Here is an 18,083-nt window from a genome sequence, read left to right on the forward strand (position 1 = left end):
AAAGAGATATGACTAATTTAGTAAAAGATGTTCATTTCTGTTAGGCCAAGTCAACAAAATCTGCTCTCAAGCCCAACTTCAAATGGGCATATCTCCCTTGTCTAGACTTGGTTTTTAGGTAATTGTTTGGTCTAAATTGAAGCTCAGAAGTCTCCTTTCCATTGGTGGTGGCCTCACATTTAAAATCCAAGTGTACAAAGAGATTTGCCGAATTTAGTGAAAACTGTTCATTTCCTTGTTAATGATTTGATGCTCATTCTTTTCCTAAGCCAGTTTTCTTCCATCCCCTCCTGTTTCTTTTAAATCCAAACCTATAAAGAAGATGTTTTTAAATATTTTTTCAAAGAGTTCACCTCCCTTCTATTTATTTCCACTTTGTCTTCGCTTGGTTTACTAAAAAATGCAATATTTTAATTGAAATGGGAGTCTTGGAATATCGTAGAAACATTTGGAAAAATATTTTGAAAAGAGGGTTTTATGGTCTAAAATAGTTTGGCCAAAAATATGTGAAGGTTGGGATTAAAGCTCAAATTTTATTTTTCTTGTTGAGGACTACTGGGGAACACATTCTAATTGTCATCATCGGGTAATCAACAGAAAGCACCCAAGTCTTAGGGCTGGTCAAAATGAGGTGTCTACAGATGCCGTCGAGCCATGGCAACTAGGGTCACGAGAGTTGCTGACTTAACATCATCTCTGATCGGAATTATGGGTCGTGACTGCGTATCCAAGATCAAGTGGGCGTCATCTTTGTCGAAGGCCTCTCTGAAGCCCAATAAGAAGATCACCGATCGTCTCTCCAGTGTTATCGACGCCGTCAATGACCGTAAACTCCCTCCGGAGCTTCGTGGCCAACGTAACGCCGTCAGGTATGTCAATTACCTCCCATTTGCCTAAATCGAAACACTTACTTTCTAATGCAAAACCCTAAATTCAAACAATCGTATAATCGTCTAACTTTCTTCAACCAATTGCAAGTTCATTTCTCTTTGCACTGCCATCGCAAACCTCGCATGTCTTCAAGCCTCCGAATCTTTCATGTAGCGGCAAAAAATCAGTTAATTACTGCTTGCATTCGTCCAATTCAAGAAGTTGTCAGTGGTGAAGATTCCAAAAATGGCTTCGGTTGAAGATGAAGAAATAGAGATGGTTGAGTCCAAAAGAGAAGAGTTCGTGTTTGGAATCAAATGTTAGAAATTATGAAGTTTTCAGGGCCAACTATTGGTTTGTGGATTTGTGGAAATTGTGCGAATTTTATCTGGATGTGGAAATTGTGTGAATTTTTTTTTCTGGATTTCTGGTTTTGTATTACTTACGATTGAAGGAGCTTGAATTGAATTGCAGTGGTTGTATTGAAATGGATTTAATGTGGGTTTTAAAGGGATTTTCTCTAGTTCGATCAAAAATACAAAGGAAAATCTGATCCAGAGAAAATTCTCTCAACCACATCAACAAACAACATCGAACCCAGTACCAAAATATCAGAGAAATTCTCTAGTTTTTCCAGAATTTCTCTGGATCATAATTTTCTCTGGATGTAGAATTTGTGTGAATTTTCTCTAGATTTTTGGTTTTGTATTACAGTTTTGCTGTGTGCCATTATTGTTATTGAAGGAGCTTGAACTAAATTGCAATGGTTGTATTGAAATGGATTTAATGTGGGTTTTAAACAGCTTTTCTCTGGTTTGGTAAAAAAATACAGAAGAAATTCTGATCCAGAGAAAATTCTCTCAACTACATTAACAAACAACATTGAACCCAGTACCAAAACATTAAAAAAATTTGGAAAGTCCAGAGAAATTCTTGGACCAATTTTCTCTGTGAAGTCAAATTTCTATCAATTATTTGGGAAATTTCTATCATTTTCTCTAAATGAATTCAATAAATTTTTGTTGTCGTCTGGGGGAGTTTGTTGCTTGTTCAATTTTTATTGAATGTTGCAGATTGATTTGGAGAGTGGGAATCAAAGTTCAATTGCTTGGATTGATGTTCATGGTAAGTGATTTTCCCCAAGACCTTTGTCGATGGCAGTGGAGAATTTGCAAACATTTCCAGAGATCCGAAGATTGAAGTCAAGAATGTGTCCTCTTCGAATATGAATATTGAAATTTCAAATGTCACCAAGGACTTGGCCTATCAAGTTTTCTGGTTCTGAAGCTTATGAAATTGGTATCTATTGGTCTCTATTTTTGGTGTTTGAGTAATTCAATTTTCTCTGGATTGAAATTTTCTCTGGTTGTTTAATTTTCTTTATATTGAACTTTTTTCTGGTTGTTCAATTTTCTTTAGATTGAACTTTTCTCTAGTTGTTCAATTTTCTCTGGATTGAAATGTTCAATCCATGTTTATGCGCGCCAAGTGTTTTATTATTTCTCTTCAATCCCTCTCTTCTCATTCCCACTAATTTTTTCTGGTATAAACCAGAGAAATTCTCCAGTTTGGAAATCTATAATTTGTTTGTGTATATTTCTTGGTTTCAATGCTCACCAACTATGATGTGCAATGGTTTGGTTTTGAGTAAATTTTAAGCTCATTATGAGATTACAGATGTTTGGAGTTTGAAAGATTCTGACTTGTTTGCAATATATGTTAAAAGAGTTTGAATCTAGTGAAATTTTAATTTTCTCTGCCCTATTTGAAATTTTTTATATGATGTGTCCAAAGAAATTTGAAATTTTCTCTGTGATGTGTCTAGAGAAATTCTCTGAATAGAATTTTCTCTAGATCGACATTGAGGGACCTTAGACATTATGAAAATATTGAGTGTCATTTATGCTATAAAATCTTAATACTAGGGATTTTAAAAAAATCTCAATTTTTTATAAAATTTTTCAAATTTCTAGATTCAGCTAGATAAGACGAACCAAAAATTGTAACTTTAAAAAAAAAAATTAAAAATTTAGACAAGACAAAAATAAGCCAAAATAAGCTATCTTTTTTGGATTATTTTCGTCTTTAGTTTTTTTACTAGAATTTTTCAAAAAAAAAATATTTTTTAGATTTGTCTCAACAAAATGGATTGGAAAAAAAAAAATTACATAATTTCCCAAGTTTGAAACCCGCCTAGCCCCCTTTTCGCCCCTTTTGTTCTATCTCTCTCGCTCTCTCTCTCTCTCTCTCTCTCCCCTTTGTTAATGGGCTACCGTAGTATGATATAAGTGCTCATGATCTCGCCTTCCTTTCCCCTGGTCTCTTCTTGGGAGAAAAGAAAACACAAAGCAAAACAAAACAAAACAAAACGGTAAATATGTGGTGGTGGAGAAAAGTGCCAAAGTCAGCAATGGAGAAGCTGAAACCGTGGGACGAGGAGGAGAGGTTGCGGCGAATGGAGCTAGCGCGGAGCAAGTGTGAGTCAGAATTGGATAAAGTGGACTGGAACTTGATGAAGAAGCACATGCACACTCCGGAGGCTCTTGAAGCCTACGAAAAGTTATGCAGCGAAGCTCGCTCAATCATCCTCGAAGAAGTCCCTGATCTCATCAATAGGAGGGTGGGTAAACTCTTACTTCTCTTTCTCTCGCGCGCTTTAGAATTCCCAAGTAGATCGATCATCATCATGGTGTTGTTTAGTTGGAGAAAACTAGGGATTCAGATGGGCTCTTTTAACTGACAAGTTTACACCAATTAGACTCCCAAATCAGTAACACCACCAATCTGTATGGATTGTGGCAACAATAGATGAGATTTTTCCACCTTCATTCTTGGTGTTACCTCCAATAGCATAGCAAGTAATTTGCGGACTAGACACCTGCCTTCTTCAAGATGCATTCAAGTTTTTTAGGGTTTGAAGTTAGATTTATCTGGTGAAATTTGTGGGGGATTATCAGAAATAAGCAGGCAAGGGTTCTCGGACTTGATATATAATTTTTATATGGGCTTGTCAGAGGGTTTTATTTTGGAATTAATTAAACAGAAACAGCAAGCAGTGCGCCCTAGTTACACTGAGATTATAGGAGAGAGAAACCAATAGCAGACGGGAAAAAAAAGTAGAATAGAGCTGCGGAAAGAAACCCCACTATAGGTAGTGCTTGAAGTAGAAAACGGAAGGTGAGAGAGTTAGAAACAGGAGACATGAAAATCAGCAACAAGCTCGGGCACTGAAACTAGTGTCTTAGGTACTCATACCAGATATAAAATGCATCACGAATCAAACATGGACATATTCTCTTGTTATAATTCTTGAATTGTTCATTGAACAGTTTGAGTACCGTGATTTTGTAAATGGGTTTCAAACTTGCCTTTTGGACTTTCTTTCCAATCAAGGATGTTGGTTATGATTTAGTTGGATTATCCTCTGTGCTGATGTAAGTATTTTTTCTATATATAGCATGTGCAATTAAACCATATTAGGCCCCGTTTGGGGACTTACCTTTTTAGCCAAAAAGTCAAAAAGTTACCTTTTTAGCCAAAAAGCCAATAACTCATACCCAAAAGTCAAAGATTCTCCTTTCTCTCTACTTTTTGCACATCTTTTCGTAATTAGCCAAAAAGTCATCCCAAACATATAAGTTTTTTTTACTTACTTTTTTAGGCAAATAGCCAAAAAATTATTAAATTAGTCTATTCCCAAACGAGGCCTTAGTTAGTTGACTTTGTTGTAAATGATATTGTTTGTGGCTGCTTGTTTCAAACGTGCAAGACTCTTAAAACTTACTGTCCATCTCTCTTAGGGCTTCTACACTTCATAGGCCTTGAAATTCAAACAACTGATATTATATTTAGATCAGATGGTTTACTTTATTGAAATCCAAATACATATAAGATGCTTTGGGCTAAGAACTGCTACAAAACCCTTATCCCGAATATTTGCATTCCGAAATGGTTGATATTAGAATTATAAGCTGTCGTTTTATTAAATGGTTGTTGTTGGTTTAAAAGTGCAGAAAAAAAGAGAAGGAGAAAGAAGAAGAATAGCATAAGCAATCGCGCCGAGATTCACTTGGGCAATCACTCTAGAATTGCATCACAATATTCCAAGAGACTCACATCTGCATGATTTTTGTAAAGTGTTAGTTACACGGATCTACCCTAAGGTTTTTGACAATTATAGGGATCGTCCTTATAGTTTTTGAAATTACACTGTCCTCCCCTATCAGAGTTGTTGGCTTCACTGTCATTAATGGAGGATATGATTTTACAAATTTACCTTTACACTTTCGGCTCATTCATGTTCTTGTAACCAAACAATCTTAACCCAAAACATCTCACCACATAACTAATTTTTGTAAACAAACATCCCTATTCCACAAAAACCCAATATCCACAAATGGTTTAAATTAGATCCAATTTGCATGGGACCCCTTAAATGGGTTTAACCCCTTTCATTGCCAACCACCTCGCAACGAAAACCCTTCCACCTTCTGGAGACCAACTCTTCCAATTTGCACAACCTCGGAATGCCGAGTCTCCTCCCTTATGAAACTCCCGAGCTTAAGATGATTCACACTGAAGACAATCACAGTTAGTTAAGTTTACATTTGTTAAAGTATTAGTGTTGAGTGGATGTTCAATTAGTTGAAGGTGATTATCAGTCAATTGATTGTTAGTTTCATTGCTGGTTCCTATCTCCCTTATCTTTCTTCCTTGACCTTGAGCACTCTGTTCAACAATTCCTTCACCACCGACACAACCTTTTTCTTCACCTTAGAAGTGTTTGATGGAATGTCTGAATGATGCTGTGAATGATTTTTCATGTTTCATTTCGCTTCCCTCATCTTCTTTTGTTTTTTCTTCATCAGTGGGTTAACCTCTACAATTTGTTTGTGCAAAAATGGAGATGGTGGCTCACAAAGTTGCAGAGGTGGCGGGAAGAGGTAGGGGTGGCTCACAGGGGAAAGAGTGGTGTCAGTGTTATGTGATGGGTTTTGTGATTTCAACAGGTCTGTAATGCTATGGAATTTCTCTGCAATGGGAGAGACAAACTCATTTTGGGGGATTGTAGGTTTGTGGGTTTCATGGGGGTAAAACCTGAAGAAAGGAAAGGTATAGGGTAATGTTTGCCCACTATTGGTTAAAGGATATAGCACTTTACCCTCTTGTGGTTTAAATATAGGTAGAGACATCCTCTGTGATTTTTCACTAAAGTGCAATAGTTGCATTTTTCATTCAAATGGGCTGAATTGCTTAAGAACCTAGTAGAGGTGGCACATAATACTAAAACCCTAAGTGGGATGGTGCCTAATGCAAGTAGGATGTAAGACATTGTTGTGTAATGGTTTTATAGAAGGTAGTATAAATGCTTGCAATGGTACCAAAAACAATATCACTTGACACAGGTGAATCTTTCAAGTGGAGAACTCACTAAAAAATCTTATCAACCTAAAGTCCTAAAATTACGTACTCCAGAGATTTTGTCATTGAAAATTGCCAAACTAGCTAAAGCAATCCTAACAATTAAGTTATTTTGTACGAGTGGTATTAGGGTTATGTGCTTGTGTGTGGTGTGCTGTTGAAATCACTATGACAATTTTTTGCATAAAAATTTATCTAGGTATGTGTTTACTTAAGTTATGCTAATTGTGTTTAATCAATGATTAGTAAATAAAATGAAGAAAATTATGTGTAGGTCTTGCATAGTAAGACATTGCTTAATTGCACCTTAAATTAATGTTGTTTGTGTGTATTAACATGTTGATTTCCCAAACATGGCCTAGATTTTGGTGGATAATGGTTAACTAAGTTAAAGAGGTAATTGGCTAATTTTTAAGTGTATTAGTTTTAGTGAGTGGATTAAGTTAGAAGGAGCCACCTCATACTTTGTAGAGCCAGTAGAGAAACGCTACATTCCCACCTCAAGTTTTGTTTTTTATATAATTTTTTTTTTTTTTTTTTTTCTATACCTCATGTGGGAAATTGGAGAGACAAGCTGGTCTCCTATTTTAGCTTCACTGAATTTGCAACTGAGAATAGGGAAATTGCTAGAGGGAAAAACAGAAGATGACCTAAAGGAAATTCAAGACAAATGGTAGAAAAACCCCAACCAAGGTCAGGAAATTCAATTTATGTATTGCTTTCTTGTTTCTAACCTCATGTAGAATCCATTATCATCATAAAATTGAGAGTGAATTGAACTTGAGTTATTGAGATTATATGTTGAAGGCCTTGATAGAGGAACCTTGCATACCTAAAGCTTTATTTTCATGGTAAAATTGGAAATTGTCATATATGGACTTGATGTATATAAGTCTTGAGGACATGAAGATTTAGGATTCCTTGGTGTAGGTTTTTTGCATGTTTGAGCTTTGGATTTTAGCCTTGGGCATGGACTTTGGAGAGAAGAACCCAAACTTCAAGAGAACCTCTGACCTGTTCATTCTTTCCCGTTCATAACTCTTTGATTACTTGGAATTCTGTAGTGAGACAAGAACTATTAGAAAGTAGGCTTTTGTAGTCCGGATGGTAGAGATTCTCATTTGAAATTGCTACACCAAATCTGTAGACCTGCTCTCTAGATATGCTCACTTGAGCGACCATCAACCTCCTCGAGTGATCTGCATTGACCTTGATCTATTCTTTTGTAACTTTTAAGTGACTTGGACCCTATGTTACCAAAAAACACTAATACTCTAGCGAATTACGTATTGGTACGCACATTCCGAAACATGGTACACTTCCGTTCCAAAACAGTAAATTTACTAATCCGAAGCGATCCCAAAAGTTTTTTCCAATATATTTCCTTAAATGTTACCTTAGGAGAAAAAAAAAATCAAATATATGAACTAAAATCTAAGTTGAATTAAGTTTTCATGAGACAAAAAATTAAAAATGGGTCATAATTTTCATATAAATGATTTGCTACATGAAAAGAAAAAAAAAATTTATTGGATACCTAATAGTTAAAAGAAAATTATTTTACAAGTATCTTAAATTTTTAAGTGTAATATATATAAGTCTACTCTTATTGTACCATATTTTAGAGTATGTGGCATACCACATTCCCGTTTCCGTTCCATATACCGGAACGATCCATGTTCTAGATAATGTAGCTTGGACCCCTATATTCGGAGATCAATTGGACTAATGATTAAAAATATTGATTTTTCCATTGGGAAAAAACTCAAAAAGGATGGAAAACTAAAGAGAGAATAATAACAAATAGCAATATTTTGTATTAATATAAAATGTTTACGTGCAACATTTTAATGTAGGGACTTAAGAATGATTTTTTTTTTTTTAAGGGACTTAAGAATGATTAACAAGAGAGCAGTATGAGTACAAGTTGAGTAAGCAAATACATGGAATCATGTTTGCATTTAATTTCAGAATCTCATTGTTTCCATATGACTTTGAAGCCATATTATACTTGGATGTTACCTGATGTGTTACACTTGTTTATCATTAAAACTAATCTTGATTCGCATGATTTATGAACTCCTTGAATATGATATGCCCTTGATTCGCATGATTTATGAACTCCTTGAATATGATATGCCCTTATGTATGTGATACATTTTGCAAGAGATTTGGATAGTAAATGATTCTTTGTCGTTGCTCTTGTCATATGTGGTATGTATTTTTGGATGTAATACAGATGATCTTCCTACTTATGATATGTTACGCATCCCATGGTGCATCCAGCTAGGCTGGCATTTGTGGTCCATGGAGGGACTGTGCATCCAGTCTAATGGCATTGGCTATTGGGATGATGACAATCTATGAAGCACAGATACTTTTAAAAGGGAGTTGTATCTGTATCGTATTTGTATAGGACATCCATACTCCTCAGATACTTCCAAATATGTGTCTGATACTTCCTAAACATATTTTATACTTGAAATTTATTTTCTTTAATTTGAGAGATATCGAATATTCTAAGTCATGTATTCAAACTATTATAAAATTGAGATTGTATAATTTTAGTGAATATTGAGGTATGATTGTGAGGATAAATACAATAATAATTTTTCATTACTTCGCTTATTTCTTAGAGAAAAATAAAATAATGAGATTAAAGTAGTACTCTACTTTTTAAAGAATTTATCACATTGGTATTTTTTTGTGTCATACATGTACCCATTTCTATATCTATATTTTATACAATGTGAAGGATTATAAGAAAATATGATGATGTTAAAAGTAGATTTCAACAATTAAACAAGTAAATTTGCATATAGAACTTTTACGTAAGAAAGGAAAAAACACAAGGACAATATAAATAGTTTAGAATTCATATTGAAATAAATTTTTATAGGACCTACTCAAAAACTAAAATAAAATGATTATTGGCTCTTAAACAAACACCTAATTTCTAAAGAATAGCTTCTCACCATTTTTTGAGCTTATGTTATGTATAATACAATACTAATAGTCTTAGAAATATTTTTTTAACAAATGTATCCTAGCTGTACCCATATCCTAGTGGTACCAACTTGAGGGAGTGTTAGATGTTATGTGTTTAGTAGTCCAAGGGGTAATTGTGTACTTTAGACCACTTTAATATATGTACATGTCTTTATGAGAGTGAACCCTAATTATTGGCTGTAAATCGTTCGATAAATTGATGTGAATTGCGGGGATTGCGATAGTCTTCACTATGTTCATTGATGGAGGATTGTGAATTGCAGGAGTTTTGGGTGGAGGGCTTCGGTGGTGTGGAGGGAGGAGGGAGAGAGGAAATCTGGAGGGGATGAACAAAGATAAATATAATTTTCTTTCCACAATGCCCCTACTTTGAGATTCAATCAGTGGGGGCAAATTGTCCACATGCAACAATTTTATAAAAAAAAATAATGTTAAAACAGTATTTTTGTAAAATCCAGTGGGAGAATTGCTCCCGCTGGTCCTTGTTTGTTTGTTCCCTTTTTAGATCCTATTATAGGTTTTAAGTTCCATCTCCTTGATGCTCTTTTATTGTACATTTACTGGTCAATAAGTTACAGGGGTTGTTTGGGATGATCTAAATAAGTGCACTTTCTGACTTTTTATGAAATATGGGTTGGATTTGGGTTGGGTTTTAAGTGATGTGTTAGAGAGGTGATGTGACTTAAATAAGATGATGTGACTTAAATAGGATAGTGACTTTTTGACTTTTTAACTTTTTTGAAACTTGCCAAACCAAATATGAATTGGTTATAATTTTATAATATGCAGAGGACTATGTGCATATATCTATTCATGTAGTATGGTTCAAGTTCAAGTACAGGTGCAACAACCACATTTTAAATATATGCAGGAAGGGGGGAAGTGAGAGAGTAATCATATTTACCAAAAAAAAAAAAAGAAAGAAAGAAGCGTTAGGAAGACTAATAGGTAAAGTAAATTCATTGGGTCTATTCTGTTGTTCAGCATCTGAGAGAATATACTTTAAGGACATAAGGCATCTCTTGCATTAAGAACTCATTTATTGTGGCAGTGCAAAGGTAGACATCCTTGATAGTGATCGTCTCAAACACCAAGACAGCCTTGTGAATACATACATTTTTGCATATAGAACTTCTGCCATGCCAGGTGTTGAATATTTTTTTTTTTTGATGCTCTCATCATTATGTACTTGTAACCTTCTTTCCATGTTCCATGCCCTTAGTTGAATACAAGCAGTGAGAGCACCATATGTTAGATTCAACTTTTTCTAGAAGCGTGTTTAGGAAACAAGAATCTATTACGATGTACAAGATTGGATATTAACACATTCTAGAATCATGTTTAGGAAACAGGAATCTATTACATTGTACAAGATTGGATATTAACAGAGTCAATAACACAAGATTTCATTGCAGCATTCCTTCAAATGCTTTACAGGCATCATACCAATAGCAACATTTAAAATATGCCTACAAAAGCACCAATAGACTGTCCATAATTAGACATAGAACCCATGGTCCAAATATCTATTATCTGAGTTGCTTGGAGCGCAGTGACAACAATCACCTTAGCAACTCCACTCATCGGTTCGACTACATGAATTTCTCCAATGTTTCCATGGCATAATTGTTTGTAACCTACTGTCCAAGCAATCATGTGATTCAGCATTACTCATTAAACATTTATGGGCAAAGTAAATGTACCCTTAATTTGTACAAGCAGACGACTGTTAAAACCTATCACCTACTTCACCCACTTAAACCTACTCCACTAAACCTAACCCACTACACCACTACCACCTCACCTACTCCACTAAACCTAACCCACTACACCACTACCACCTCCACTTCACCTACTCCTTACCTACTACACACTCACCCTCTTCTATATATAGGAATCATGAATCATTGTAATATATATCAATAAACATCAATCAATAATACATAAATTTTTACATGGTATCAGAGCAAGGTTAAGACCTTAGTATTTCTCGCTTCACCGGCGGGCGGCAACCTCGCCTTTGCCGCCCGCCGGACCTCAACCTATTCCGCTTATTTTCTACACATACCTTGACTTCTTCAACATTTTCTTATACCCCTCCTCCGCTATGTCGGCGGCGGCACCCGCATCATCGTCTAGCCTCTATCGCCGTTCACCTCGCCTCTCACATATCCGTGGTTGTACTCTTACTCGTCGTCGTCGTTGGCGTTTCTGGCGCTGCTTTTCTGCTCGTCACTGCTGTTTTTTTCCCGATTTGCTCTCTCTCTTAGCCATGGATTTGGGTGTGGGGTGTAGAGCTGTGGCTCTGTTGTTGGTAGCCATGTTTGCTGGCTTGAAGGTTTCAATGGCAGCAGTGTACAAGGTTGGGGACTCCGCTGGTTGAACCATCATTGGGAATATTGATTACAAGGCCTGGGCTGCTTCCAAGACGTTTCATGTTGGAGATGTCATCATTTTCGAATACAATTTTCAATGTCACGTGTTGCAAGTGCCGCACAAAGAATACCAAGCCTGCAGAAGTGTAAGACAGTAACATGCATCTTCACATACAGCTTGGGTAATGTGTAACTGTCAAAAGCACAAGCTTCTTGGACATCCCTCTCTCTCTCTCTCTCCATGGACCCAACATCATCATCATGCACCCACTCTATCTCCCTCTCTCTCATCTTTTCCCACTTTCAAACCCACTTTAATCATATCTCTCCTTTCTCTTAATTTATTTCATCCACGTTCTTTCACCCTTTTCTTTTATTTTAATATATATATATATATATTTTATTATAATATATTTTCCCTATCCCTTGTTAGTAAGCATCACCCGTTTTCCATTCTCTTATTATTATTTATTTTATATTCTACCAAAAAAAAAAAAAAAAAAAAAATCACACTGCTGTTTTTTCTTATCACCCATCCACAAATATTTTTTCTCTATTTTCTTTATCCATTATTTTCTTTTATTTTATTTTTCTTATTAAACAAAACAACACCACAAAATAACACCAACAACATTCCACAACCTTGTCATTTTATTCATATCAGGGGATCAACCCCGATCACACTTTTACATCAAAAAAAAAAAAAAAAAAAAAAAAAAAAACCCACACAAACAAAAAAAACAAAACTACCACACCCACAGTGGGATTTTTCTTCTCTACTCAGCCGCCGGTCTTTTCTTCTTGCCTCCGTCCTGGGTGGTCCTTGCCGGTGTTGCCTCCGTGCTTCCTAGACCACCAAGCAAGTTGCCTCCTCCCTGCTCCTCCACTACAGCATATGGTGGACCTCCAAATCGGAACATCACGGTGGCCTTCCGCTTCAGCTCCTTGTTTTCTGTCTTTAGCACACTTATCTCTGCTCGCGCATCCTTATACATGCGTTGGAGCAGAGCCAGCTGGGAGTTTAACTGTTGCACCTCATTTGTCCTGCTCTGTAGCCGGTGCGACAGGTTTGTGACCGCAGCCATGGTTTCCACACATGACTTCAGAGTATACTGATTGGCCTCAATATCAGTTTGCACCGCCATTTTTTGCTCCACCGACCGCATCGGAAAGTTCAACGGAGCAAAACCAGAGGTGTTTGGTTGAGGTTCACTGGCCACCGCACCAGTTATTTCTCTTGTGGACTCGTTCAATTCTGGAAAGAGCGTGAGCAGACCACGGGAAGAGGAGGCCATGTTCTGGGTCGCTGGACGGGAAGAAGAGGCCATGTTGCGGAGTGTTTCAGAGACGGGTTGGTTACAGAGTATTACAGAGTTTCTCTCTCAGCAAAGGAAGAGTTTTTTCAGAGGATTTTCAAAAGTTTTTTGTCTGCCTCAGCCTCAGCATCAACCTTGGTTAAATAGCCGAGGCAGCCACGCGTCTCGCGCGCCACTTGACGCCAGACGACAAACGGGCGCGCCAGCCAAGGCACTCACGTGCCTCGCCATCATGTCCGGCACATCTTTTTATGACTTGGGCTCGCCTTTTGATGGCACGTCTTTTTATGGATTGGGCACGCATTTTGATGGCACGTCTTTTTATGGATTGGGCACGCCTTTTGATGGCACGCCTTTTGAAAGATTGGGCACACCTTTTGAGGGTGCGACTTTTTAGGGGTCCGACAAGACTCTGTAAACTGTCCCGACATTGATTCCGGTTAGCTCCTTCATGGGTCCGACAAGACTCTGTAAACTATCTCGACATTGATTCCGGTTAGCTCCTTTATGGGTCCGACAAGACCAAGGAAGCACGGGTGCGGGTACGAGTACGGTACGGGTACGAGTGCGGGTACGCCGATTCGGCAAAACTCAAAAAAAGTACGATACGGGTACGGCTACGGTACGCCGATATTTTTTTATTTTTTTTTAAATATAATTTTGATTAAAGGATCCAACCTACAAATTAAAATTAAATATCAAAACTAAAAAAAGAATTACTCATTTTCCTATAATTTAAAACCATTTAGCGTTAAAAATAATATTTGTGAAATCTCTCACTTTGATATGTTATGCACTGTGAATTTGTGATCATAATTTATTTTTAAAATCTTTCTTTTTGCTCATCAATTTGCTATTTTTATAGGGTGAGACCAAAGAAATAACAGGAGACCAAAGAAAGATTTAAAGTTAATTACCAACAATAAAGGAAAAAAATTCTCAATTGGTGCAGGTTGTCTATTGCAATTTGCATAATACATAAAATTACATCATTCCCAACAACTACTAATCAACTAATACAGTATCAATTTTTAATGTTTTGTGCATAAACTTTAAAAGTTTGTTATGATTAAAGATTTTATAAAGAAATTTTAGGAGGATCTAAAGCAAAAGCATAATGCATAGTCATACACAGAACTACCCTTTATAGGCCTTGTTATTTTTTTTTGTTCAAATTGCTTTTTAAAAACATTAAAATCATTTGTTGATATGCTTCTACAATTTATACAGACAAACAGGACAACAGAGAAACATCAAAATTACTGATCTGCAAGGGCACCAAAAAAAATAAAAAAATAATAATAATTGCTAATTTGCAAGGGCAGAAAAAAAAAAAAAAAAAAAAAAATTGGCCTTGGCGTACCCATGGCGTACCCACGCCGTACCCATGGCGTACCCGTGGCGTACCCATGCCGTACCCGTGGCGTACCCATGTCGTACCCGAATAAGCCAAATGTACCGGACCCTCTTTTGCCGTACCCGGTACGCGTACCGCCGTACCGGTACGCGTACCCGCACCCGGTAAGTACCCGGTACTCGTACGGCACTATTTTTGGAGTACCCGTGCTTCATAGGACAAGACTCTGTAAACTGTCCCGACATTAATTCCGGTTAGCTCCTTTATGGGTCCGACAAGACTCTGTAAACTGTCCCGACATTGATTCCGGTTAGCTCCTTTATGGGTCCGACAAGACTCTGTAAACTGTCCCGACATTGATTCCGGTTAGTTTCTACAAGGGTCCAGCAAGACTCTGTAAACTGTCACATCAACTGTCACAACATTGTCTGCTACAACGGTCCGACATGACCCCATTAACTGTCTTCTACATCGGTCTGACACCACCATACAGTGTCCTCTACAACGTTATGACACCACCATCCAGTGTCTTCACCAATGGTCTGACACGACCATACAGTGTCACCTATCCTCTTTTATTTTTATGTATTTTCTTGTTTTGTAACTCTCTCCAAACTCAAGTTGGTTAGTTCCTATCCCCCTTGAGTTTGCGGGGGCTGTTAAAACCTATCACCTACTTCACCCACTTAAACCTACTCCACTAAACCTAACCCACTACACCACTACCACCTCACCTACTCCACTAAACCTAACCCACTACACCACTACCACCTCACCTACTCCACTAAACCTAACCCACTACACCACTACCACCTCCACTTCACCTACTCCTTACCTACTACACACTCACCCTCTTCTATATATAGGAATCATGAATCATTGTAATATATATCAATAAACATCAATCAATAATACATAAATTTTTACAGACAATATTTTGCACAAAATAATTAAATCTTGTTTTAAACTTCGCAAATTTGAGCATAAAATTTAAACAGGTCCTTTTATCACATGTATAGGGTTACCATGATGTTCACTGCTCTCCGTCCTATGACTAGATGTTCACTCTTCTCCTACAGCCTTTCCACCGATAATTGTTATTGATTTTCCTGTGGCCACAATAATTGGTGGATACATGTTTCTGCACATAGATTTCCCTATAAAAATTGGCATGAAATTTGTAATTAGGGTGCTATAGGAAAAATCAACATGATATTAATTGAGCAAAAAATTGTGGTTTTGAAGTGAATTACGAGTGTCTTAAAAGCATGGATTTTCAACTTGAGTGATGGAGGTGTTGAAGATGGTGATAGTGGTCATGGGGTGGAGTTAGAGTGTGTGTCTACATGGGTAAGGGTGGTCATGGCTGGCCGTGAGTTCAGATGTGGTACCTATTGAGGTTGTGGTGGGTGTGCTAGCTGTGAGCTCTAGAGGTGGCGATGAGTGTGGAAGGGATTGTGGATTGGCAGATATGATAAGTTTGCAAGGGTTTGTTGTGTGTGACATCCATGGTGATGTGGCTGGTTTAACTTGGGGATGTGGGTATTCGAAACTTTTAGGTGGAGAGGCGGTTGGTCCCAGCCCGCCTATTTCATCCATCATTGTAGCAGTTTTGGTGTTGGTTGTAGGCGAGGTGGCCATGGTGGTTGAATTTCAGTTAGCATGCTGGCCATGGTGGTTTGGTATTGTTGGTGTAACAGCTATGCCAGGTGGTAGGGTGGCACAAGGATGCTATTGAGATGGTCATGTTATGATGGGTGGAGAGGGTTAGGGAGGAGGGTGCTCTTGGATGATGGTGACTGAGTTAGCTCTACTTGAAGGATTTAGAGTTACTAAAATTAGATTGAGTGCACCTCTGGGGATTAGTTGGTCTTTGATCCGGACATCCCAGTGCCAATAAAAAATAAAAATAGATTTCATTTAGTTCCAAGCGTATAGATCACTTTACAATTTACTATTTCATTATGATAGCTTTTTTGTTTTGTTTTTTGTTTTGATGAGATTATACCCCAGTGGAGTTTATAGAAAATATTTACAAAACAATGAAAAAGTTTATGAATTTAATTATTAATATGTATAAAGTTGTCCATTAATTTGATTTTTTTTTTTTTTTTTTCCATTGAAAAGTTAGCTTGATGCGTAATTTTCCCCTCTTTTTTGGGAGAAAAGATGTTAGATGAGTACGCAAATTATGTTGTTGATCATGATGGTTGTCTGACAGAAGGGGAATTGTTTTATAACAATGAGAAAAAGGGAGGTCATTGTAGTTTCAGATAGGTTAGGGGATGTGTGTTATATTGTCATAAACCTCAGGGTTTGTGATTGTGTTTTCCTCTTTTTTCAAGAATTTTTCGTTTTTATTTTTTATATGTAATTTTACTGCCTTAGAGTGAGGGTAATAAGATACATGTCTTCCAAGCAAGTGAATTCTGTGTGATAGCGTGAGCCAGTATACTAGAAGGACCCAACAAACTCCTGTCCACAATTCTGTTTTGGTATTCACCTATGGATCTATGAAGAAGTGGCAAAGTAAGGTTTTGACAAAATCTTGGCAACTAGGGAAATTGGTTACCTCCATATAAGTTTTGCTACTGCACTATTCACTGCAATTTTCTGCTTTATTTTTGCATTACAGCTATATGAGTTGGTTTGCTTTCAATACATGATTATTTTATTATTGTTTGCTCAGCTTGTATTTGAATATTTTCAATGTGTGCTGGCAGTTCAAATCTGAAGCAGAGTTATCTTTATGGTTCATGCTTCCTGGGCATCCCAGTGACAAAGGCAGTATTTATTAATCAAATATAAAATAAATTAAAAAAATAGAACAGTGGAATATAATGATTTTCATTGGTAGAGGACATGTAACTTGCAGTTTTTCCTTTTTCTCTCTTTCTGTGTGTGAATGTTGACTGTTTGAAATAGCATTGTCACTTTATTGATACCATTTATTAATATTTCATTGCAGCGCCCTGATCCATACTTGAAGTATTATTATGGAGCATTTCCATACCTTCCTTTCAAGGAGAGACTGCTTTTGAAATGGACTGGCAGGAAGAACCTTCTTCAGAAAAGGTTGCTTAAATATAAGAATGTAGGGATGTGGCTTGCAGTGGTTTTAGTTGCTTACAAGTTGGGTGGGTATGAAAAGAAAAAGGAAAACTGAGCTGGATGTTATTGCACATCATTATTTTTGGTTGGACTCGATTTACCTGTTCTCTCATTTTTTTTTTATCTGCTTGTTTTGTTACTGTTTTTTAGGTGAATGTTGTCCAGTTCATGTTTAATATAGGATATTAAAGTTGGTTCATCTAGAAAATCAGTGTCTCCTTGATAAGAACATAATTATCGCTCTTTTCCTCTCCTGATTTTTTTTTGGATAATATATGGCAAGCAACTTCCGTTTAAGTAATATCCTATGACATAACATAAGAATTCCTATGCAGAGAAGGATGTAGTAAACCGTGATTAGGGCAGAATTGAAGCAAAATAAGTTCTGAGTTAATGCCATGGCAATTTATATGGAAGGACAGTTTTGTTGCTGTATTTCTGTTGAGAATGAAGAAGGTAGGTCTTCTTTAGAATGAAAAACTGTGGTCAGCGAAATGTGACAGGCCAATATAGGATAAGGTTCACTGCCTCGTCCGAAATGTTCAGCGAAAGACCAGAGTCCTGGCAGGAGTTGACTCCTAGGTTGGGAAAGTTGAGACTCCTTGAGGAGGATAATCCTAATTA

General features: G+C 36.9%; 1 protein-coding gene across 1 annotated transcript; it reads left to right on the forward strand.

Moving 5' to 3' along the window:
* The first annotated feature begins 3,022 nt into the window (after positions 1–3,022).
* LOC114301083 (uncharacterized) lies at positions 3,023–17,667 on the forward strand. Its single transcript, XM_028245993.2, has 2 exons — positions 3,023–3,490; positions 17,317–17,667. The coding sequence occupies exons 1-2, from the start codon at positions 3,248–3,250 to the stop codon at positions 17,512–17,514; spliced, it is 441 nt and encodes a 146-aa protein (XP_028101794.1). The 5' UTR covers positions 3,023–3,247; the 3' UTR covers positions 17,515–17,667.
* Positions 17,668–18,083: the final 416 nt, after the last annotated feature.

This window comes from Camellia sinensis, chromosome 3 (assembly GCF_055761805.1).
Source record: "Camellia sinensis isolate YWXY chromosome 3, ASM5576180v1, whole genome shotgun sequence".
NCBI lineage: Eukaryota > Viridiplantae > Streptophyta > Magnoliopsida > Ericales > Theaceae > Camellia > Camellia sinensis.